Below are 21,389 nucleotides of genomic sequence, written 5' to 3' on the forward strand. Positions count from 1 at the left end.
AGTCGTCATTTAAAGGATTTTGAGGGATAAACAGCCAAGATTCAGATACTTTCCGCTCAACTATCATTAAACAGGAATGGAGGTCCTCAAAGTTGTGACATGTCCCAAGGCCCTGCAACAACTGATCATTATAGACAGGCCAGTTAGGGAGATCCTTAGGAAAATCTGTACCACTACTGGAGATTTCTGGCATTATATTAATGTGCTGTCCACTAGGAGACACAGGTGGTTGGGACAGTTCAGAGAAATGGGGCAGTACAGGAGGAAAACACTGTGAGGGAGAGACAGTGGCTCTGAGAACGTTGTTAATATCACTATTGAGATGTTTATTGCTCCATAGCAGCTCTGAAAGAAGACACTGTTCCTTTTGAAGCATCTCTCTTCTCTTAGCACTTAAGGCTAAAACCTCTGAAAAACGCTTGCCACTCCCTTGATATTCCTTCGATTGCAAAAGTGAGTAATATGCAAATTGGACTACCCCTTCAAGGAAGACTTCTTCCTTTGAGTTGGTGGGACCAATCAATTCGTAAACCACCTGGATACCATTCTTTAGGGTGGTTAGAATTAACCAGGGAGAGGGACACCAGCTTGTGTGCTTGAACTACCGCTACTGTAACTGAAGTGACTCCATTTTGTTTGCGGGTAAATCGTGGCGGGTATGTTGTGTAAGTTTCAATGTCAATGCAGATTTATTTTATTGATCTAAACTGACCTCTATGGGACACGTGCAGTTTCTACATGACACCAGGACATCAAAAAACACAACCGAAATGTGCAAACTTTAAGAGGATCTCGTGGGTACAGCCCAAATTACCCTGGGTGCTATGTTAGACCCTGGCATAGTGGAATATCTGGTGTGTCACTTGAAACACAATGATATGCCCATTGATTTGGAAAACTGTGCTGAAAAATCACCAGTTGGTCCAATATGTTTGCAGAATTTTGTCTGGGTGGGCAGCTGACCTCTATCACTGGGTGCAGTTCATTGGCTATTGTAGGGCAAAAGAAACACAGAAACATTGTTACATGATGTGTAAGATGTATATAGGAGTAATGTTGAAAGAATTGGCAGATATAGCAATGGAAATTTAAAACACACAACATTTGAGCTGAAAAAGACAGAATAATATTTTCATGCTTACCTGAGACAGATACGTCGTTATGTTTAAATTATGGACACTGGAGGGGGAGCGCATCAAACATTGATAGGAAGCGCTCACATCATATTTTAAGAAAAATAGCAGGAAGGAAGGATATGTGTTGGGATGCACTTACAGCGTCCCAGACAGGTAAAAAGGTTCAGGCTGAGAAAAACCCATTAGCACAAAGAACAATGTGAACAGGTTGAGTTTTGCGTGGCAGAAGGTTGTAGTTAGGTTTTGACACCCAGTAGATACCCACACATAGCGACACAGGAGGAGCAACACATTTATTGATGTTACATTTGCACAGGTCGTAGATAGGGCACCGTCATAAAACCTGTGTTTAGCTGTAGCATATGAAGTTATGTTCTTTAGTGAGGTATGAAAGAGAGCTGGAGTAAGGGGAAGATGGACTTAGAAAGGTATTGTGGTAAGAGTGAAGTCAGCGTTTCGACATCGCAGGAGTGCTGCCATATTGGATTTGAAGGTCTAGTACACAAAGGGCCTCATGACGAGTTTGGCGGTCTGAAAATAAAGGTGCTAGTAGCAACGTACCTGCACCCTTTCCCGACCGCAAACTATAAGTATGCTTGTAGGGGCTTGAACTAGGTCAGGCCTGCCAGTAGTTTTGGCCCCTCCCGGCAGGCTTTTTACTGAAGCACTGGCACCGTTACAAATGGTGACGGTGCTTCAGGTTTCCCGTTCCTATGGAACTCATTTGGAATGGGAAATAACCTTACTGCCGCAACGGGGAGTCAGGCACTGGTAACAGTGTTACGAGGTTACCGTCAACCTCGTAATGAGGGCCAATGTGTGAATTAAAGGCCTTGATGTCGAGCAGCAGATCTTTTTATCTTACTCTGAAGGCAAATCCTTTTTCGATCCCTCATGAAAGAAGCCGAGGTCAGACGCAATTTCGGTGCACAGATGCACACTAATTGTATCCAAGTTCAGAGCCTGAAAGATGTGGAAACGGAATGTTAGCTGTGGGGAGGGCCAATAGGAATCCGCCCTTCGAAGGACAAATTCATGAGAATAGGGCACAAGGTTTTGTGATGCCAATAAGCCAAGCGCCGATTAAGAGCACTACTGCCCTCACCGAAGGAGCATCACCCCGTTTGAACTACAAGTAGACGCATAGCCAAAGCAAATAAATCCCTGAAATTCAGACTCAAGAGCGCTGGGGCTCTAAGGAAAAAAAGGGGGATCCATGCCTGGAACGTTCTGTGATTAGGACAAGAAAGAAAAGAGGTGATGCAAGTAAATTCAGTACAAGGTCGGAAGGGCAGCTTGTGTGCGCCACAGTGTCTGGTATAATGAGAAGGCCCATTGTCTTATCAAAGCAGAGTTGGCCTCACCAGTTTGTTTTGAATGTGTCTGGGTCGGAGGGGTGCACATCACGAACGGTCAGAATGTATTAGTGTATCTGTCGGCCAATCATATGCCAGGAGTCAATAGTGATGATGTAGTGGGTCGCGTGGAAAGGGGAATGGGTTTAGATGAGGTGTGGCAATCGGTCTAGGGAATAAAGGGGGGCATTAGCATGTTCGATGGGCGTAGTTAGGTTCTACGGGACTATCTGAGACCTTTTTGCATGTAATAAAACCTTGTTTTCCCTTGCAAAGCCGTGTGGTGGTTCATTGGCCTGTTGGAATATTTTAATCACACAGGTTTTGGTTCAAGTCTTTCTTTACCTATAAATTAACACCCCATTGGGAAAACTGCCACTGAACTCTGACCTTGCTGCATTAACTATAAATAATGGAATCTTACCCTCTTGCATTTACTACGAATAACATGCTCTTGTCCCCCTGAATTAACTGGGAATAATGGCATTGTGCTGTGCTGCATGGACTGGGAATAATGAGATCATGCCGTCCTGCATTAACTGTGAATAACAGGGCCTTGCCCTCCTGCATTAACTGGGAATGGCGTGATATTGCTCTCCAGCTTTGTATGGAATAACAGCATTTTGCCCTGCTGCATTATTGGGATCATTAGAAGTGCCCCCTTAATGGCCAGTTAAAGAGTTTGTAAATACTAACAAGTCTCACAAATGTTTCTGGCTGAAAGTTTTATCAAATCCATCATTTGCCCCAATGCAGGAATAAGATAAAGGGGTTCAGAGGCCAGCACATGACTCGCCCAGGCCCTGCTGCCTCAACCTGCAGACCCTTTCAGAAGAAGTCTGCTCCACTGCAGTAAGAATTAAGACTCACACACAGCTTGGCAGCTGCAAACTGGTATATAAGTCCTGCAATATACAGATATCTCTTTATTAGGGTGAATATGGTGACCAATGAACACAGAAGAGTCCATTATTCATTAAAAGGGCTTCTTACTGAATCACTATAAGACATGTTTAAGAATCAAAATTGTGGCTATTATGATGTTCCCATAATGCTCTTTGCTTTTATGCAAATCGCTAGGATTGGGTTCTATCTGTCGGCATCCTGGCCGGGGCCACGCCCCTTGGCCCCGCCCCCTCCTCACATCCCCACCCCCGCAAAGAGGTGACTGTTTCCTAATTCCATTTCCAGCACTGATTCGCCCCTCATGTTCTCTCCGCTGAACCCCCTTTACCTTGCAGCTGCAGCAGGAAGCACTTGAGTCTCGTTTCCACCTCTTCAGGATGGAGCTCCGGGTCTTCATTCCACATGAGCAGAGTGTAATCCCCCGCCTGCTCCGGGGTGATGCGGGACAGCTCCAGGCTCCCGCCGGGGAGGACTCTGCAGTCGGGCATGTCCTTGCACGGAGTGACGCTGCTCGGGATCCACGCTGCAGCCACAAGCCTGAAGCCTCTCCTCCTCCTCCAGTTAAAGTGACACCCCCCATCATGGCAGAAGGCCCGCTCCGAGTCTGTGACCTGCAGCAGGGCCAAGCCCCCGGGGGCCGCATATACAGCTGTGATTCCATTACACTCCTCTTCTGCAGAGGAGGGACCTTCAGGAGACACAGAGAGGGAAAGAGAAGGAGAAACACATCAGACGTCACGTGATTACAATCCCTATCCCTGAAATGTGTCTGTCCTTGAGCAGCAGCAGAGGAAGACTTCAGGACTGAACAGAGAATGTTATCATGAATAGCCCCAGGACTGCAGCCGCACACACGTGCACACATGTCACTATTTACATGTCACTGGAAGGGCACAGCGGGTAATAGGGGTGCTGAGAGGCTGAAGCCAGCCCCATTGCCTGAGCAGCCACAGCTTCCCTCCCTGGCTCCCATCCATGCCTCTATCCACTGAGGGCCAGCCTCTGAAAGATGCAATTATTAGCTTAATGCCTTGGGTGGCACAGCGCCCCCTGAGGCAGGAGGGTGTATGGCCAGGAGGGCAGAGCAAACAAGACCGACTCTAGCACAACAATATCCCAAAATCACGAGCATCCATAGCATCATTCATTCATACATCAGTGCTACTTGGCATCCACCTGTAATGCTCCCCCTTAAGGCCAGTGGTGGAAGTGCAGAAAAGGAACTAGTGGTACTCTGCAGCCAAGAAGCAGGGATTGGGATGGCAGGAGCAGTGGGAGTGAGGTGGGCAGGGGATTAACCTATGGCTTGCCATCCTCATTCATACATCAGTGCTACTTGGCATCCACCTGTAATGCCCCCCCTTGAGGCCAGTGCTGGAAGTGCAGAAAGGGAACTACGGGTACTCTGCGGCCAAGAAGCAGGGAGTGGGATGGCTGGAGTGATGGGGGAGAGTTGGTGGAGCGTGAGGACAGGACGGGTCTTAACCTATGGTTTGACATCTTCATCTGACTCTTCTTGCATTGTGCATAGTAGACATTACCTGGAATAACACAAGCATTGACAATCCAATAGTTTTGACATTTGTAGTTGTTTATTGCATTTTATATTTAGCATGGAGGGGCAGAGTGAAGAATAACAGCACAGGGAGAAAAAAGGTACAACATGGTTGAATGAAGGGCAGCGCCGGGGTGTGAGGGAAGCAATGTGGGGGGAGGAATAAAAAATACATGGCAACAGAAGGCAGAATAAAAAAAAAAAAAAACAATACATGAAAGGTAGGCCAGCAACCGTGGTGAGTGTTTTAAATAGGATGCGTTCATGGATGGGTAGCCAGTGAGTGTTCCTTCTGGTCGCTGAAATGTGGGACTTTTTAGGTATATTCAGTGCTGCTCTCAGTGCGTTGTTTTGGATCACCTATAGTTTATTGATATTCTGGAGCTTGGTGCTCGCATACATAGCATTGCAATAGTCTAGTCAATATGAGGGCTCTAGCTAGAGTAATGCAGCTGTCAGGTGATAAGAATGGTCTAAAGGCATTAATGAGCTTAGATGTGTAAGCTGCGGCTGATGCAGTGGCGTTAACTTGTCGAGTTAAGATTAAGGTGGAGTTCAAGTAAAAACCGAGGGTTTTCACTTCTTTTGACAGCTTGATAGTGTTGCCATCTATGTTAAATGATTCGAAGGAGTTAGATAGTTTATTGAGATGGTGTTGGGATGCTATGATGACGAGTTCCGTCTTATCATCGTTGAGGCACAACCCATGTATGGCCATCTAGGCCTGGATGGTTTGATAGATTTTGTTCAGGTATTCAGAGCCAATGTCGTGGGAGGCGGTGATGAGTAAGAGGATTTGGGTGTCATCTGCATAATTAGTGTAGGTGACACCCAGTTTGTCAATTTGGTCAGATAATTGCTTTGTGAATATGTTGTATAGAGTCGGGAAGACACACAAACCTTGAAGTACTCCATACGTGACCGGTACAGGTACAGCCGCAGAGAGCGGTGAGAAAACTCTCATAGTGCTATTCGTTAGGAAGGATTGTATCCATTGGATAGCTTTGGGTGAGAAGTGGGCTGATGAACACTGCAGAGAGGTCTAACAAGAGGAGGAGAGCTAGGTTCCCATTATTTTTTAGCTCATCCATTTGTATTTTAAGGTCAAGTAGTGCTGTTCCCGTCCCGTGTCTTGGGCTAAAGCCAGATTGTGGAGTGTCGAGGAGATTATTAGTTTCCAGATGGTTTTGAATCTGCAGATAAACTGCTCTATCCTCAATATTTAAGAGAAATGGTACTGTGGTAATGAGTCAGTAGTTGGTCAGTGTATTGGAGTCTAGTGTAGGTTTTTTTAAAAGCAGAAGGACCGAAGCATCTTTGAGATTCGATGGGACAGTGCCACTTTCGGATGTGTTGATTAATCTAGTGATGTAGGCGGGCAGTTCAGATGCACAGTCTTTAATCAGTGAGGCTGGACAGATGTCACCCTGACATCTTGAGGGTTTGAGGCTGGCAATGATTTTTTCAGTTTCAATGTTAGAGATGGGTGAGAATTCAAATAGCACATCTAATTTGCAAGAGATGGGGCTAGGTATCGTTTGGGTAGGTTTGAGGCTGATGTTATTGGTTTCAATTTTAGTTTGCAGAAGGACCATTTTGTCAATTACGGCTTTTTTGAATACCACCCAGTGGAGATATACGTTATAGACCCGACTATTTGATCCCCATGTATACATTTTCATCTTCCCCTCTGCTCGGGACATACGCCCTACTAGTGCCTGTACATATGTTGTCCCCTGTGTAATTTGTATAATTTGTATATATTTTACCTGTATGTAATCCGTAACTGACTGTCTATGCCCTGTATATAATTTTCTCTGCATGTAATCTGCAACCTGTAACTTAAACCTTGCATATCCTGTAGTGCTGCGCCCGGCTACCTTCGGATTTGGTGCGCATTATAAGTGAATTAAACAAACAAACAAACAAAAACAAACAAACCGGAGCACCAGCTCTCGTCTTTGATGCAGATTTCTCGTGGTGTGACTGAGGACTCAAGTTCTCTCAGGATGGCAAAGAGTTCCTTGGACTCTGGTTTAGCGTTTGCGATTCTCTCGTTGTACGTGGCACTTTTAGTGTGAAGGATTGCCTGATTGTAGTTTTTTAGGCTTCAGAAAAGCTCCTTTGTCACGTAACGTCGGGAATTCTTTCCGCTTGGATTCCGCTGCTCTTTTCATATTTCGCAGGGCTTTCAGGTTAGGTGTGTAACAAGTGTTGAGGTGGGATAGTGGTTTAGCTTTACGTAGAGCAAGAGGAACTACTTTGTCAATAGCTGTTTGAAGAGTTTGATTGTAAAGGCCCACCAAGTCTGAAGAGTCTTCAGTTTGCAGGTTATGGATTGCTGTGAATGGGTGAAGCAGAGGGAGGATATTGATTACTGTAATACTACGTGAGTTTCTGAATGGTGCAGCGGGAGCCTGCGATGGAGTGGAATCAACTCCTGAGTTCTTAGCTATGTTAAAAGTGATTATTGATTTTTAAATGTTTTTTTGGCATATTGGTAAAATACATTCACGTTACAAGAGGTCCATTATGCAGCAGTACCAGTTTTAAATAATAACCATCAAACAAACAAAAAACAAACAAACAAAACAAGAGATTCTCGTTACAGTCTTGGCGTGTGAAACATGAGGACAAGTGGATGTCGCCTCATCCGGGGTGCCGTTCTTGCTCTTCTTGTGGGCAACCCCTCCAGTTCACGCATGGTGGGGGTGGGCCCTTTGCCACCCAGGCATGGGGGTAGTGCTCATCATGGTGTGCAGTTCGTTCATGGAAGCTTGTCGTTGGAAGGGATAAACATTTCCCATACTAGTGCTTTCCAGGCAGCCCATTTGGCACTACCATCTAGCTCTGATCTGCTTATCGCCTCCGCCCATACCTTCGTCTCAGCCTCCGGCCACCTCTTGAATTCCCTATGCCAATGTTGGTACCGTGGCCCCCCAGCCCTCTTCCATGATACGGCAATGATTCTCTTGGCCAGGATGCATGCGAGGTCCATGAATTTATGCTCATGCTTATGTTTGCTATCCTGGGGTAAGCACCAAGCAGGCACTCTTTTGGTGACCACTCATACCGGGTGATGCCAGCAGCTCTACAGGCTTGTTCTATCCACACCCAAAGATCACTTGCCCGTTCGCAGCCCCAAAACATATGTAGCATGTCTGTCTCCTCCCTACCGCACCATGGGCAAACCGAGCTGGCGCTCCTGTTGAAGGTGGCTATTCTGTGTGGGGTCATATAGGTGCGGTACAGCACATTTAGTTGTATTAGTTTGAACCAATGCTTCTGTGAGACTGCTTTGGGGTAAATCAGTGCCCTCTCCCAATCCCGTTCTGTTAGTGTCATGCCCAGGTCTGCCTCCCATTGTTATTTCAATGCTGCACTCTTGGGGTTGGGCGTGGTTTGATCAAGACCTACAACACCTAAAATCACTTAAAAGATAAGCGCTCAAAAAATGGCAATCAAGCCCCTCCGCCCCTTCACGCGATTCCTACCTAACGATTGTCAAACAATACAAAAATGCCATAGCCAAAGCAAAAGCAGCCACATACAATACTAGAATTGACAATGCCCAATCGCACTCAAAAGAGCTATTCGCCATCTTCAACGAGCTGGTCGTACCTCCCACATCCAAACATCAAACAGTCAAAGACGAGAAATGGTGTAATGACATCCAGAAAGCCATGCTTGACAAACTAGATTTACTCCAAAAGAAAATCAAAACCAACCTTGACAATCTACCCAAGCCCCCTCACAAAACGCTATCCACCCCGAACTCTAAACCTCCTACACAACACAATAGCAACCTTCCACCGCCATTCACCTTTAGAAAGGTAACCGCACCTGAGGTCTTAAACATTATGAAACAAATAAAACCATCACTCTGCAAAGGAGACATCTGTCCAGCAAACATAATCAAAGACTGCGCTGAGTCCCTAGCGCCGTTCATCGCAACCTTCATCAATGCATCATTTGCCACTGGCTCAGTTCCCTCCTCACTTAAAGAAGCCTGGGTTCGCCCACTGTTGAAAAAGCCCACACTAGATGCAGACTCCCCTAACAACTACAGGCCCATTACAACAGTGCCATTTCTGCTGAAAATCCTGGATAAGGCTGCCTATCTACAGATACAAGCCTACCTTGAATCCCATAACATCCTAGGCAAGAGACAGTCTGGTTTTCGCCCACGCCACGGCACAGAGTCTGTGCTACCCGACCTGAAAAACCAACTCCTAAAAAATATGGATAAAGGCAAATGTGCCATCCTCTTACTCCTTGACCTGTCGGCTGCGTTTGACCTAGTCGATCACAAAACTCTAAAGACACACCTCACCAATACAGCTCACTTCTCTACCGAAGCCACAACATGGATCTCATCCTTCCTGGAAGGCAGAGCTATGCGAGTCTACTCAGACCAAGCATCAGCCACCCCCTCCCCCATCAACTGCGGAGTACCACAAGGCTCCTGCACCTCCCTCACACTATATAACCTATATAACCTATTCGGCATAACGTTCACCAATTATGCCGACGACACTCAAATTCTTCTCCCTCTAACTGGCGATTACAACCAAGATCTAAAAGCCCTACAACACACATATGCCATCATCCAGTCCTGGATGGCAGCCAATGGCCTCTGTCTCAATGGAGACAAGACAGAGATCCTACTGGTGGGCCCCAAAAAATCCCTTAGCAAACTTGACGGCAAATATATCACCTTCCTAATTGAGAACTCGGTCATCCCGGTCTCTTCTGCTGTAAAAACTCTGGGAGTCTATCTAGATTCCACCCTCTCCATGGATAGACATGTCAGCTACATCTTATCCTCAGCAGCCTTAACAACCAAAATAATTAATGCATTAAAACCTCACCTATCCACTACAAACTGCCTCAACATAGCCAGGGCCACCATAGGTGCCAAATTGGACTATTGCAACGTCCTCCTATTAGGCACCTCTGCTAAAAACATTAATAGACTCCAAATCACACAGAACAACGCCTTGAGAGCTGCCCTCAATATTCCGAAGAGGGAACATATCTCCCTAGCAACACAAAATGCCCACTGGCTCCCAGTCAAAGAGCGCATCCAGTTCAAGACCCTAACCATTACCCACAGATGCATATCCCATTCTGCCCCTAGCTACCTCACTGATCGGATACAACCAGTCCAAACAATCAGGCCCAAAAGGGGCCTGTACGCGAACCAACTCTTAGTCCCTAACTTCAACAGAGTTAAAGCTGGCGGCTCGAGCTTCAAAGTCCTAGCACCAAAAGCATGGAACTCCCTACCACCCAAACTGAGAGCGGAAACATCTCTCAGTGCCTTTACAAAAGCTCTGAAAACCACCTTGTTTAAGTGAACTCTACTGCAATGAAAATAATTTCTGTATACTGATATACCAAACTGCACTGTCCCATGTAACCTCGTACCTTCAACCATGTCTGTAACCATGTCCACTGCCTTTCATGTTATTCGCCCTTGTTAAGTAAACCTTCTTGTAACAGCGCCACGATGCCCGTGGGCAGCTGTGCGCTCTAAAAATGCAAATAAATTAAAAAAAGAAAAATAACTCCACACAAACACTCACTTATGCATATCACTATTCTTACTCTCTGCTCTACACCATCACACAATTAGAGTGCAACAACACCCCTCGATCAATTCGGCCTAGCTGTTCACATACAAACACTTCCTCACGGACACCTAATAATTCTAATAAAACGCAGCTATATCCCATGACAAACCGGCCTAGCTGCTCACATAAGTGTCCTACAGGCCAAACGCAGCCGGAACCCACTCTAGATGTCCACCCACCAGACTGCACACATTCAACTGATAACAAAACCACCACACCTAATGCCAGAAGGCAGCTACCATCAGGCAATCACATCAGCTGCACACATAACTGGCGCACCCATGCACCCTATGACACCTTACTCTTTCAACTGACCTGGACTACGGTCACCAAGGGCGTTCAACCTACCAGCGCTGGGAGGTCATACCAGTGATATATAGGGCCTCATTACGACCCAGGCGGTAAGTTACCGCCTGGGCCATGACTTTACCACCATGGCGTAAACTACGTTTACGCCATGGTGGTTGGCGGACTTACCGCCCCATTCCGACCTTGGCGGGGCGGTAAGTCCCCAATCCCCATTTACCCTTCCCCATTCCCATTTTTGCCCCATAGGGCATAATGGGAGTGGGGAAGGCGTTAATTACGCCACCGTAAATTACGGTGGCGTAATTAACTCCATGGTCCCTTAGCGCCATGGATTTTAACACCTGCTAAAAGCAGGTGTTAAAAGCGCCATGGCGCTAAGGGACCTCGTAATTGGCGGTAAGGAGTCGGCGCAGCTAACGCTGGCGTAAACCCCTTACCGCCAGGGTCGTAATGAGGCCCATAGAGCGCTATATAAATGCTGAATAGCATAACATAACCAACAGAGTAATATACGGAGCAACGTTTATTTACTTGGAAAGGTGCAGTACTACTGACAACATACAGATGTCCTCAAAACCTGTTTTATTGGAGAGGTGCAGTGCCACTGACAGCATAAAGATGTCCTCACAACTTATTTTATTGGAGAGGTGCAGTATCACTGACCACATACAGATGTCCTCATATTACATTGACATTTTTTATGAGGACATCTGTATATTGTCAGTGGTACTACAATGCCCCAAAAAATAAAATGAACAAGAACCAGGGAAACAGGAAATGGAAATTGAAACAGGTGGTGAACAGAAGAAGACATTTGTCAGTGGTAATGCACCTTGTTAGGCAGAATCCTGTGCAGTTCCCTTAGGGAGCACTACAGAAGATTAAGACTACATATATGAGCAATAAATCCCCTTTGGTATTAGTCTGTGCCACAAAGATTTAGTTGGTAGCTGTGGCTAAGCAGTCAGACGTATCTCAAGAGGGAGATGAGCAGTATCCAGGGTTTACACAATAGGACTACAGCACTATGGTACAAGGAAACACTGACCAAAACTTTGTATTAAAAATAATATATATTTATTTTTCACACTTCTAGTTCAACACCTTAATCACAATTAATAAAGCAAGTTAAAATCAGTCAAGAAAAGTATACACAACTCCCTAGTTAAATTGTAGACAAGTTTGAGCAAGAGTGAAAACTGAGCAAAATGGCACAGTGAAAACCAAACACAAATGGCACTCTAGCAATTTCTCACAAGGGAGGGAAAGCACAAGTTATACAGGAATATCTTCTTACACACCCTAGCAACACTTCCCAGAAGTTTGTGAACACGTTTAGGCAAGGCAGTAGTTTAGCATAGAGAATACTTAAATGGAAACCGAGCAAAATGGCACTTCACAAGTTAAAAAGTGGGAAGGAAGAAAGGGGCTTAGAAGAATTAGGTGCATCAACACAGTTCTAGTTGAGAAGCAATCTAGAGAAGGCAGTTCTAACAAATTCAGCCAGAGTCAATAGGCCTATGCCAGAGTCAGTGGTACAGGACAAAGAGCCTAGGAGCAAAATGTTCTTGTAGCTGCAGTCAAGTCTTTGGTTAACGATTAGGAACGGTGGATGCAGGAGGTGAAAGACAATGTTAGACGATAGGGGCGGCCAACCCAACAGGTAGGTTAAGGATTTAAAACACCTTTCGTGCCACCACACGAAAAGGGAGGCCTGGCGGAACAAAGTACCTTAAAATGAAGAAGAGGCTCCTGCGGTGGCGTTTGTTCCTGCAGTTCTGGGGATCCAGCAGAGGAAGAGAGGCTCTCGTCGTGATTCGAATTACTGCACTACCCAGGCGTGAAACCAGCCGTGGTGCTGTCCAATGAATAAAAAGGTACGCTCCTTTAAATCGCAGTCTGGGTTGATGGATGCCTGGCAATCCGGCCTCCAAGCCTCCGGCCTCCAAGCTGGCTATCTGGGCACTGGCGATTCGACCAAGGCATATCCGAGAAGGCGATTGGCAAACTGGTTGGCCCCACCAGCTCAAGGGAAGAAGGCTCTTTCAGATGAAGATCTCCTCTCGTCGTGTGGAGAAAAGTGGTGAGACGCTGAAGCAGGGCTTCACTGGTGGTTCAGTCGTTGCTGATGTCTTTGGCTTCTCTCCTCTTCGGTTCCATAGTTCCAGTGGTGACGTCTTGCTCTTCCAGTCCTCAGGACCCTGCTTTTATGCAAAAGTATCCCCATTCATACAGCCTAGCTGTCACTCACACAGTGGAGTGATCACCTTGGCGGGAGACCCTCCAGCCTATCAGGTTAGAGTGCGACATGAGTTGCTGCGGCAACCCTGTCCAGGGGTCCTACTCCCCCTCCCACACAATGGACCCACCCCAGACTCAGTGGCGCCAAAAGGAGGGCTTCTTGGCAGAAGCCCACCAAAAGGACGAACAAAGGATCCCCGACCTGGGTTAAGAGTTTCGAGAAAGACACGAGAAAGAATTAATATCAAAGTTCTGGCAAATAAAACCTACCGGAGTGAAGTTAATATAAGAATAAACCGGCGGTATGTTAGGGCTGTCAGTAAATGTGGTAGCCTCAAACTATGGGAAAATTCCATAGGGAAATATTTACGGTCGAATATTTTCGGTAGTAACCACTGCCACCAGCCATAAACTTTTGAGAGAGGGACTGTACGGTACCCTCTCAAAAATGAACACCAGGGAAAAACTATTAATCCTTCCCAGTACGTCCATAGTAAGATGGGTTGTAGTGGTTTAGTTCATAACATTTGACTAGTAAAGTCAATGGGGATTTACATGCCCTGGGAGACAGTAGTCAGTCCCAGGGTATGGAGTCTATGTTTAGGGTTTGCTGCGACACCTCTGTGTTGCTGCACGGAGGGTGCTGTGTAACACATGTGTAAAGATGGTTCCTATGAGGGTGAGATAACCTCATAGACATTAAACACAAAAAATAGCCTAGAACACACATAGTAAAAAATGCCTAAGAGTGGGAAAAAGAGTCAAACTCTTAGCAGGAGAAAAAACCAAACCCTTCAAATCCAGGTAAGGGAAACCAGCTATAGAATGAGAATTCTCCCTAACACTCGCCCCCCCCTCGCCCAGACAAATGGACGGGAGGATCTAATCCACTCCTTGATGAGTCTCTTACCTCTAGTCGGTTATAAACATCCTAGAGAGACCATCAGCATGTTGATGGTTACATCCTGACCTGTGCTCAATGGTAAAATCAAACCCTTGGAGGCAGATTGACCATGTTAGCAGTTTTGGGTTTTCCCCTTTCATTTGCATCAACCATCTCAAGGGTTGGTGGTCGGCTTGAATAATGAAAGTAGATCCCTACAAGTATGGTCTAAACTTCTTCAAAGACCACACAATGACAAAACATTCTCTCTCAATAGTTGCCCACTTTGTTTCAGGTTCCTTCAGTTTCCTACCGATGAAGCAACCGGGGTGCTCCCTACCTTTCTCATCCAGTTGACTGAGGACTGCAACTATGCCTATATTAGAAGCATCTGTCTGCACAATGAAGGATTGGTGGTAGTCAGGCGATCTGAGAACTGGAGCTTGACAAAGGGCTTTCTCCAGGCTTTCAAAGGCCTGATTGCACTCTTCATTCCATTTGAACATTTTAGGGAATTTTGGAGAGGAGATTCCATTCAGAGGAGAAGCTATAGATCCATAGTTCTCAATTAAATTCCTGTAGTACCCAGTGAGGCCTAGGAAGGCACTCACTGGGTTTCAGTAGAAGGGGTTGTCCAATCTTGCACTGCTTCAATCTTGCTTAGCAAAGGCCCTATTTCAACTCCTCCTACCTCATGCCCAAGGTAGACCACTTTACTCTGACCAATTTGACATTTGCTTGCCTTTATGGTCAGATGGGCCTGTTCCAGAGCCTGCAAAACATATCCTAGGTGGTCAACATGTTCTTTCCAAGTAGGGCTGAACACTGTAATGTCATCCAGGTATGCCATGCAGAAGTCCTCCATCCCATTCAGAACCTGATTAACCATCCTTTGGAACGTAGCAGGTGCATTCTTTAGTCCAAAAGGCATAACCTTAAACTGGTATAAGCCCACTAGGGTGGAGAATGCAGTTTTCTCCTTGGCATGGTCAGTCAGGGATATTTGCCAATAGCCTGACGTGAGATCAAATGTGCTGAGGAACTTGGCTGAGCCAAGTCTATCCACCAGCTCATCTGTCCTTGCTAAAGGATGGGCATCAGTATTAGTGACTGCATTTAGGGCTCTATAGTCCACACAGAATCTCAACTCCTTGGATCCTGCCTTTGGTACTAACACAACTGGGCTAGACCATGGACTAGTAGAGGGCTCTATTACCCCGAGATCAAGCATCTTGTTGAACTCTCCTTTGATGTAGGTTCTTATATTTTCTGACATCCTATAACCCCTGCTTTTGACAGGCAAACAGTCACTAGTATTGATATCATGCTGGCCCCAAGCGGTCAAGCCTGGTCCTAGAGAAAACAGAGGGGCAAATTGATTTAAGAAAGCTTTGCACTCCACCTGTTGTTCATGTGTCAGATTAGAAGAGAGATTAACTCCTTCTACTTTCTCATCTAAAGGTTTGCCTCTCAGGAGGTCAGGTAGAGGTTCACTCCCCTCCTCCTCTTGAGCTGAAGCTAGAAGCAAAACTCCCAGTTCTGGTCTTGAGACATAAGCTTTTAGACGGCTGGTGTGAAAGACTCTAGGAGCCTCCTTAGGATTGCCTAAGTCCACCAGATAGTTCACCTCTCCAAGTTTTCCCACAATCTTGAAGTGTCCCATCCATTTGTCCTGCAAGGCCCCCTGCCTTGTTGGTACCATAACAAGAACTAGCTGGTCTTGAGCGAACTCAACCATGTTGACCTTCTGGTCATGCCAATGCTTCACCAGAGCCTGACCTGCTTTCAAGTTGCTTGCTTCAGCCATCATGTGTGACATCCTCCTCCGGAGTCCTCTCACATAGTCAGTGACTCTAACTGGGTTGGGGGAAGGAGCACTCTCCAACCTCTCCTTGATCAGGGCCAATGGACCTCTGACCGGATGGCCATAGAGAAGTTTGAAGGGACTGTAACCCACCCTTCCTGAGGGACATCTCTATATGCAAAGAGAATGCATGGCAGTAGGAGATCCCACTTTTTCTTAAGGGGATCCTCTAAAGCTCCTATCATGCTCTTCATGGTTCTGTTGAACCTTTCTACCAATCCATTTGTCTGAGGGTGGTATGCTGTTGAGAACTTGTAGGTAACTCCACAGTTTTCCCGAATGGCCTTCATGTAGTGGGACATAAAATTTGACCCCCTGTCGGATATTACCTCCTTAGGAAACCCAACCCTGGTAAAAAATGCCAAGGAGGACCTTAGCTACAGCCTAAGCTGTAACCGTTCTCCCAGGAATTGCTTCAGGGTATCTAGTAGCATGGTCTACTACAACAAGTATAAACCTGTTACCTGAAGATGTTGGAAGATCAAGGGGACCAACAATGTCGATTCTGACCCTCTCAAATGGTACTCCCACCACAGGGAGAAGTACTAAAGGTGCCACATTCTTGGAGCCACTTTTACCAGAAGTTTGGCAAGTGTGGCAACTCTTGCAATACTTACCTACCTCAGCCCCCATTTTAGGCCAATAAAAGTAGAGAGATAGCCTTTACTTGGTCTTCTTGAAACTCAAGTGACCAGCCAAAGGTATCTCATGGGCTAGTTGCAAGAATTGGAGTCTGTTTTCTTGGGGCACTACAAGTCTTTTGTAGTCTCCAGGGATTGACTTTGTTGGTTCACTATAGAAGAGGCCATCTTCCCAGTGTAACCTGTACTTCCCAGGCTCTTGCCCTTTAAGCTGAGGAGCTTCCAGAGTTGGACATTCTCTTTGTCCCCTACTGAAGTCTGCCCTGTTGTGGCCACCTTCTGCCAGTAAAGACTGCAGCTCAGGATGGTCCACAGGGTCAAGATCTCCAAAGAGTTCCTGGCCTTCCACTAGATCTGAGTCCTCAGGCTCTAGTTCAACCACACAGGGTGGTATCTCACTCTCAGCCTCAGCTGGAGGAGGAATCACAGGCTTGATTTCTAACAACCTAGGAGATTTCCTGGTTAGAAGCTCTGGAGTGCTTTCTGCTGGTTTCTTCTTGAAGTCTTTGGTTTCCCCTCTGCTTCTGGGTGCTTTGAAATAGCAGTTAGTAACTCCATTGGAGTAGGAGTGATTTCTTTGTCTATCATCTCCTCAGGAGAGCCCCTCAAGGTCCTCGCCCTGGCAGGTCTGGTGAGCTCCCGCAATCTTTTACTGGGAAGTCTGGGAGTACTGAACACTACCCCAGTTCCTTAAGGTCATTCCGTAAAAGAATCCTTCCAGGCACTTCAGATTGCACACTAACAGGTATCCTCACAGTCATTTCATTGCACTGGATGAGAGCTGGTAATTGGGAAAGCATCTGCACAGGCCCTCCAGCTAACTTGGTGAGGTGTTTGGGAGCCTTAGCAACATACTCCACCTTGAAATAAGATTCATCCACCACAGTTATGCTGGCCCCAGTGTCTCTAATGGCAGGGGTCTCCTGACCATTTACTAGGACACTGTCTTTATAATACTCTTTAGTATTAGGAGGGATAGAATTATATACATCTAAATTCTGTTGTTCCCACAACCATAGGGATACTAAAGATACACTAGCTGAGACTCTGAGGGGGTCTTCAGCTAGTAGTTGAAAGTTTCCACTGACCATGTGTACTTCATCCTCTGGAGTGAAGGCTAAGGAGACAGTGTGGACCCCTGAAGGTTTACCCTTACATCTGGGATCCCTTTTCACATGATCAGTAGAGCCACAAACATAACATTTCCCAAATGTCTTTATGAATGGTGGCTTGTTCTGACCTCCTCCTGGTCTGGGACCAGAAGGTACACTAGTCTGATTAGGTTTCCCTTGGGGTTTACCTTTACAATTTTGTTTGGAGGCCTCTTTGGAATTGGAATTAGTTGAATTCCCTTTGTTGTCTTTCTTAGGCTGCTTTCCCTCATCCTTTTTCTGAGTGACCCTGAATCCTTGTGAGTAGCCCTGTTGGCAACCCACAAGTCAACAGCCTTAGCCAGTTTCTTAGAATCTAGTTCTTTTGAATCAGCAGCCAGGTGCTGTCTGAGCTCATGAGAGCAGGCATCATAGATAGACTCCAACATTACAAGATTTCTCATTCCTTCATAAGTGTTAACTCTGTAACCCTTAATCCATCCCTCTAAGTTCTTCAAACACTCATTCACCCAAGTAGCCCAAGGGGAACTGTCATTCTTTTTGAGGGTCCTCAACCTCTTAAGGTACTGGGAAGGAGTCTTCCCAAATCTAGCTATTAAAGCTAGTTTTACACATTCATAATCCATCCTATCCACCTCCCCCAACTCCATTACCACAACAGATGCAACAGGGGGGAGTCTAGAGAATAACCAGGGGATCAACTGATTCCCTGTGATATCCTGGAGCCCATGATTATATTCAAACATTGCTAACCAATCTAATACATCCAACTTAGGTTCATACATACCCACAATCTCTTTAGGCATCCGGGGTCTTTTTGGACTGGAAGATCTAGAGGATTCGGGGAGAGAAGCATTTTCCAAAGACAATTTCTTCATCTCAAGCTCATGATTGAGCTCCAATTCTTTGAGCCTTAGTTCTTGATGTCTCTGTTCAGTTAGGGTACTAATTCTTTTGAATTCTAGCTCAAGTCTAATTTTTTCTAGAGTGATACATTTAGGACTTAATGTGGGACCTGACAAGAATCCAGTAGCCACAGGCTGAGGCCTTTGAGCAGGCAGAGGGCCAGAGGGGGTGACATTGTTATCCTCCTCTTCCTCATCTGCTTCAATAATAACATTTTCAACATTATCATCCTCATTGTTTGCCGCATTTGCTGGAGTAGTAGGCCCTACAGCACCACTATCCAGACTTTGTTTTTCCAACAGTCTATCAATCATTTCTGATTTCTTGCCTTTGACAGGAAGACCTTTCTGTCTGTACAGATCTTTTAGATAATCAGTAGTTTTAGTAAGGAGGGCCTCCTGGCTGTAACTTTCCATACTTTGACTTTGTTTAAAATAAACTTTTTGTGATTGTTAGCCTTGTGGTTAATTGAACCAAGGTACTAGCAGCACACTAAAATGTAAATCCAATACTTTTATCCCACCTCTGTACACCAGTGTTAGGCAGAATCCTGTGCAGTTCCCTTAGAGAGCACTACAGAAGAGTAAGACTACAGGTATGAGCAATAAATCCCCTTTGGTATCAGTCTGTACCACAAAGATTTAGTTGGTAGCTGTGGCTGAGCAGTCAGACTTATCTCAAGAGGGAGATGAGCAGTATTCGGGGTTTACGCAATATGACTACAGCACTATGGTACAAGGAAACACTGACCAAAGCTTTGTATTAAAAAGAATATATATTTATTTTTCACACTTCTAGTTCAACACCTTAATCAACATTAATAAAGCATGTTAAAATCAGTCAAGAAAAGTATACACAACTCCCTAGTTAAATTGTAGACAAGTTTGAGCAAGAGTGAAAATTGAGCAAAACGGCAAAGTGAAAACCAAACACAAATGGCACTCTAGCAATTTTTCACAAGGGAGGGAAAGCACAAGTTATACAGGAATATCTTCTTACATGCCCTAGTAACACTTCCCAGAAGTTTGTGAACAAGTTTAGGCAAGGCAGTAGTTTAGCATAGAGAATACTTAAATGAAAACCGAGCAAAATGGCACTTCACAAGTTAAAAAGTGGGAAGGAAGAAAGGGTCTTAGAAGAATTAGGTGCATCAACACAGTTCTAGTTGAGAAGCAATCTAGAGAAGTCAGTTCTAACAAATTCAGCCAGAGACAATAGGCCTGTGCCAGAGTCAGTGGTACAGGACAAGGAGCCTAGGAGCAAAAGGTTCTTATAGTTTCTGTCAAGTCTTTGGTTAACAATTCGAAAAGGTGGATGCAGGAGGTGAAAGACAATGTTAGACGATAGGGGCAGCCAACCCAACAGGACGGTAAAGGATTTAAAACACCTTTAGCGCTACCACACGAAAAGGGAGGCCTGGCGGACCAAAGTACCTTAAAATGAAGAAGAGGCTCCTGCGGTGGCGATTGTTCCCGGTAGTTCCTGCAGTTTGGGGGATCCAGCAGAGGAAGAGAGGCTCTCGTCGTGGAGGAAGGTTCGAGTTACTGCAATACCCAGGGAAGAAACCAGCGCGTTGCTGACCAAAGAATAAAAAAGTAAGCTCCTTTAAATCGCGGTTCGGGTGGATGGCTGCCTGGCTATCCGACCTCCAAGTGCTGGGCACCGGCAAATCGACCCAGGCAGGTCCGAGAAGGTGATTGGCAAACTGGTGGGCCCCACCAGCTCAAGGGAAGAAGGCTCTTTGAGATGCAGATCTCCTCTCGTCGTGTGGAGAAAAGTGGTGAAATGCTGCAGCAGGGCTTCACCGGTGGTTCAGTCATTGCAGATGTCTTTGGCTTCTCTCCTCTTCGGTTCCGTAGTTCCAGTGCCAACGTCTTGCTCTTCCAGTCCTCAGGACCCTGCTTTTATGCAAAAAGATCCCCATTCATAGAGCCTAGCTGTCACTCAGACAGTGGAGTGGTCACCTTGGCGGGAGACCCTCCAGCCTATCAGGTTAAAGTGCGACATGAGTTGCTGCGGCAACCCTGCCCAGGGGTCCTACTCCCCCTCCCACACAATGGACCCACCCCACACTCAATGGCGCCGAAAGGAGGGCTTCTTGGCAGAAGCACGCCAAAAGGACGAACAAAGGATCCCCGACCTGGGTTAGGAGTTTCCAGAAAGACACGAGAAAGAATTTATATTAAAGTTCTGGCAAACAAAACCTACCGGAGTAAAGATAATATAAGAATAAACCGGCGGTATGTTAGAGGCTGTCAGTAAATGTGGTAGCCTCGCACAATGGGAAAATCCCATAGGAAAATTTTGACGGTCGAATATTTTTGGTAGTAACCACTGCCACCAGCCAGAAACATTTGAGAGAGGGACTGTACGGTACCCTCTCGAAAATGAACACCAGGGAAAACTATTAACCCTTCCCAGTTCCTCCATAGTAAGATGGGTTGTAGTGGTCTAGTTCATAACATTTGAATAGTAAAGACAATGGGGACTTTACATGCCCTGGGAGACAGTGGTCAGTCCCAGGGTATGGAGTCTATGTTTGGACGTCACGACGACACCCCTGTGTTACTGCACGGGGGTGCTGTGTAACACATGTGTAAAAAGATGGTTCCTATGAGGGTGAGATAACCCCATAGACATTAAACACAAAAAATAGCCTAGAACACACATAGCAAAAAATGCCTAAGAGTGGGGAAAAGAGTCACACTCTTAGCAGGAGAAAAAAACAAACCCTTCAAATCCAGCAAAGCTGCTGGGGGACTCTATAGGTAAGGGAAATTAGCCATAGAATGAGAATTCTCCCTAACACATCTCCCCAATGAACTGCATCTTACAGATGTCCTCA

General features: G+C 45.8%; 1 protein-coding gene across 1 annotated transcript in view; it reads right to left on the minus strand.

The window, feature by feature from the left end:
* Positions 1-21,389, minus strand: part of LOC138562812 (uncharacterized) — an 850,591-nt gene that overhangs the window by 127,402 nt on the left and 701,800 nt on the right. Inside the window, exon 4 of the mRNA XM_069642789.1 lies at positions 3,726-4,085. Coding sequence (XP_069498890.1) covers positions 3,726-4,085 — 360 coding nt within the window. The remainder of the gene's footprint in view (positions 1-3,725; positions 4,086-21,389) is intronic.

This window comes from Ambystoma mexicanum, unplaced genomic scaffold, assembly GCF_040938575.1.
Source record: "Ambystoma mexicanum isolate Mex_15411 unplaced genomic scaffold, UKY_AmexF1_1 Mex_scaf67, whole genome shotgun sequence".
Lineage (NCBI taxonomy): Eukaryota > Metazoa > Chordata > Amphibia > Caudata > Ambystomatidae > Ambystoma > Ambystoma mexicanum.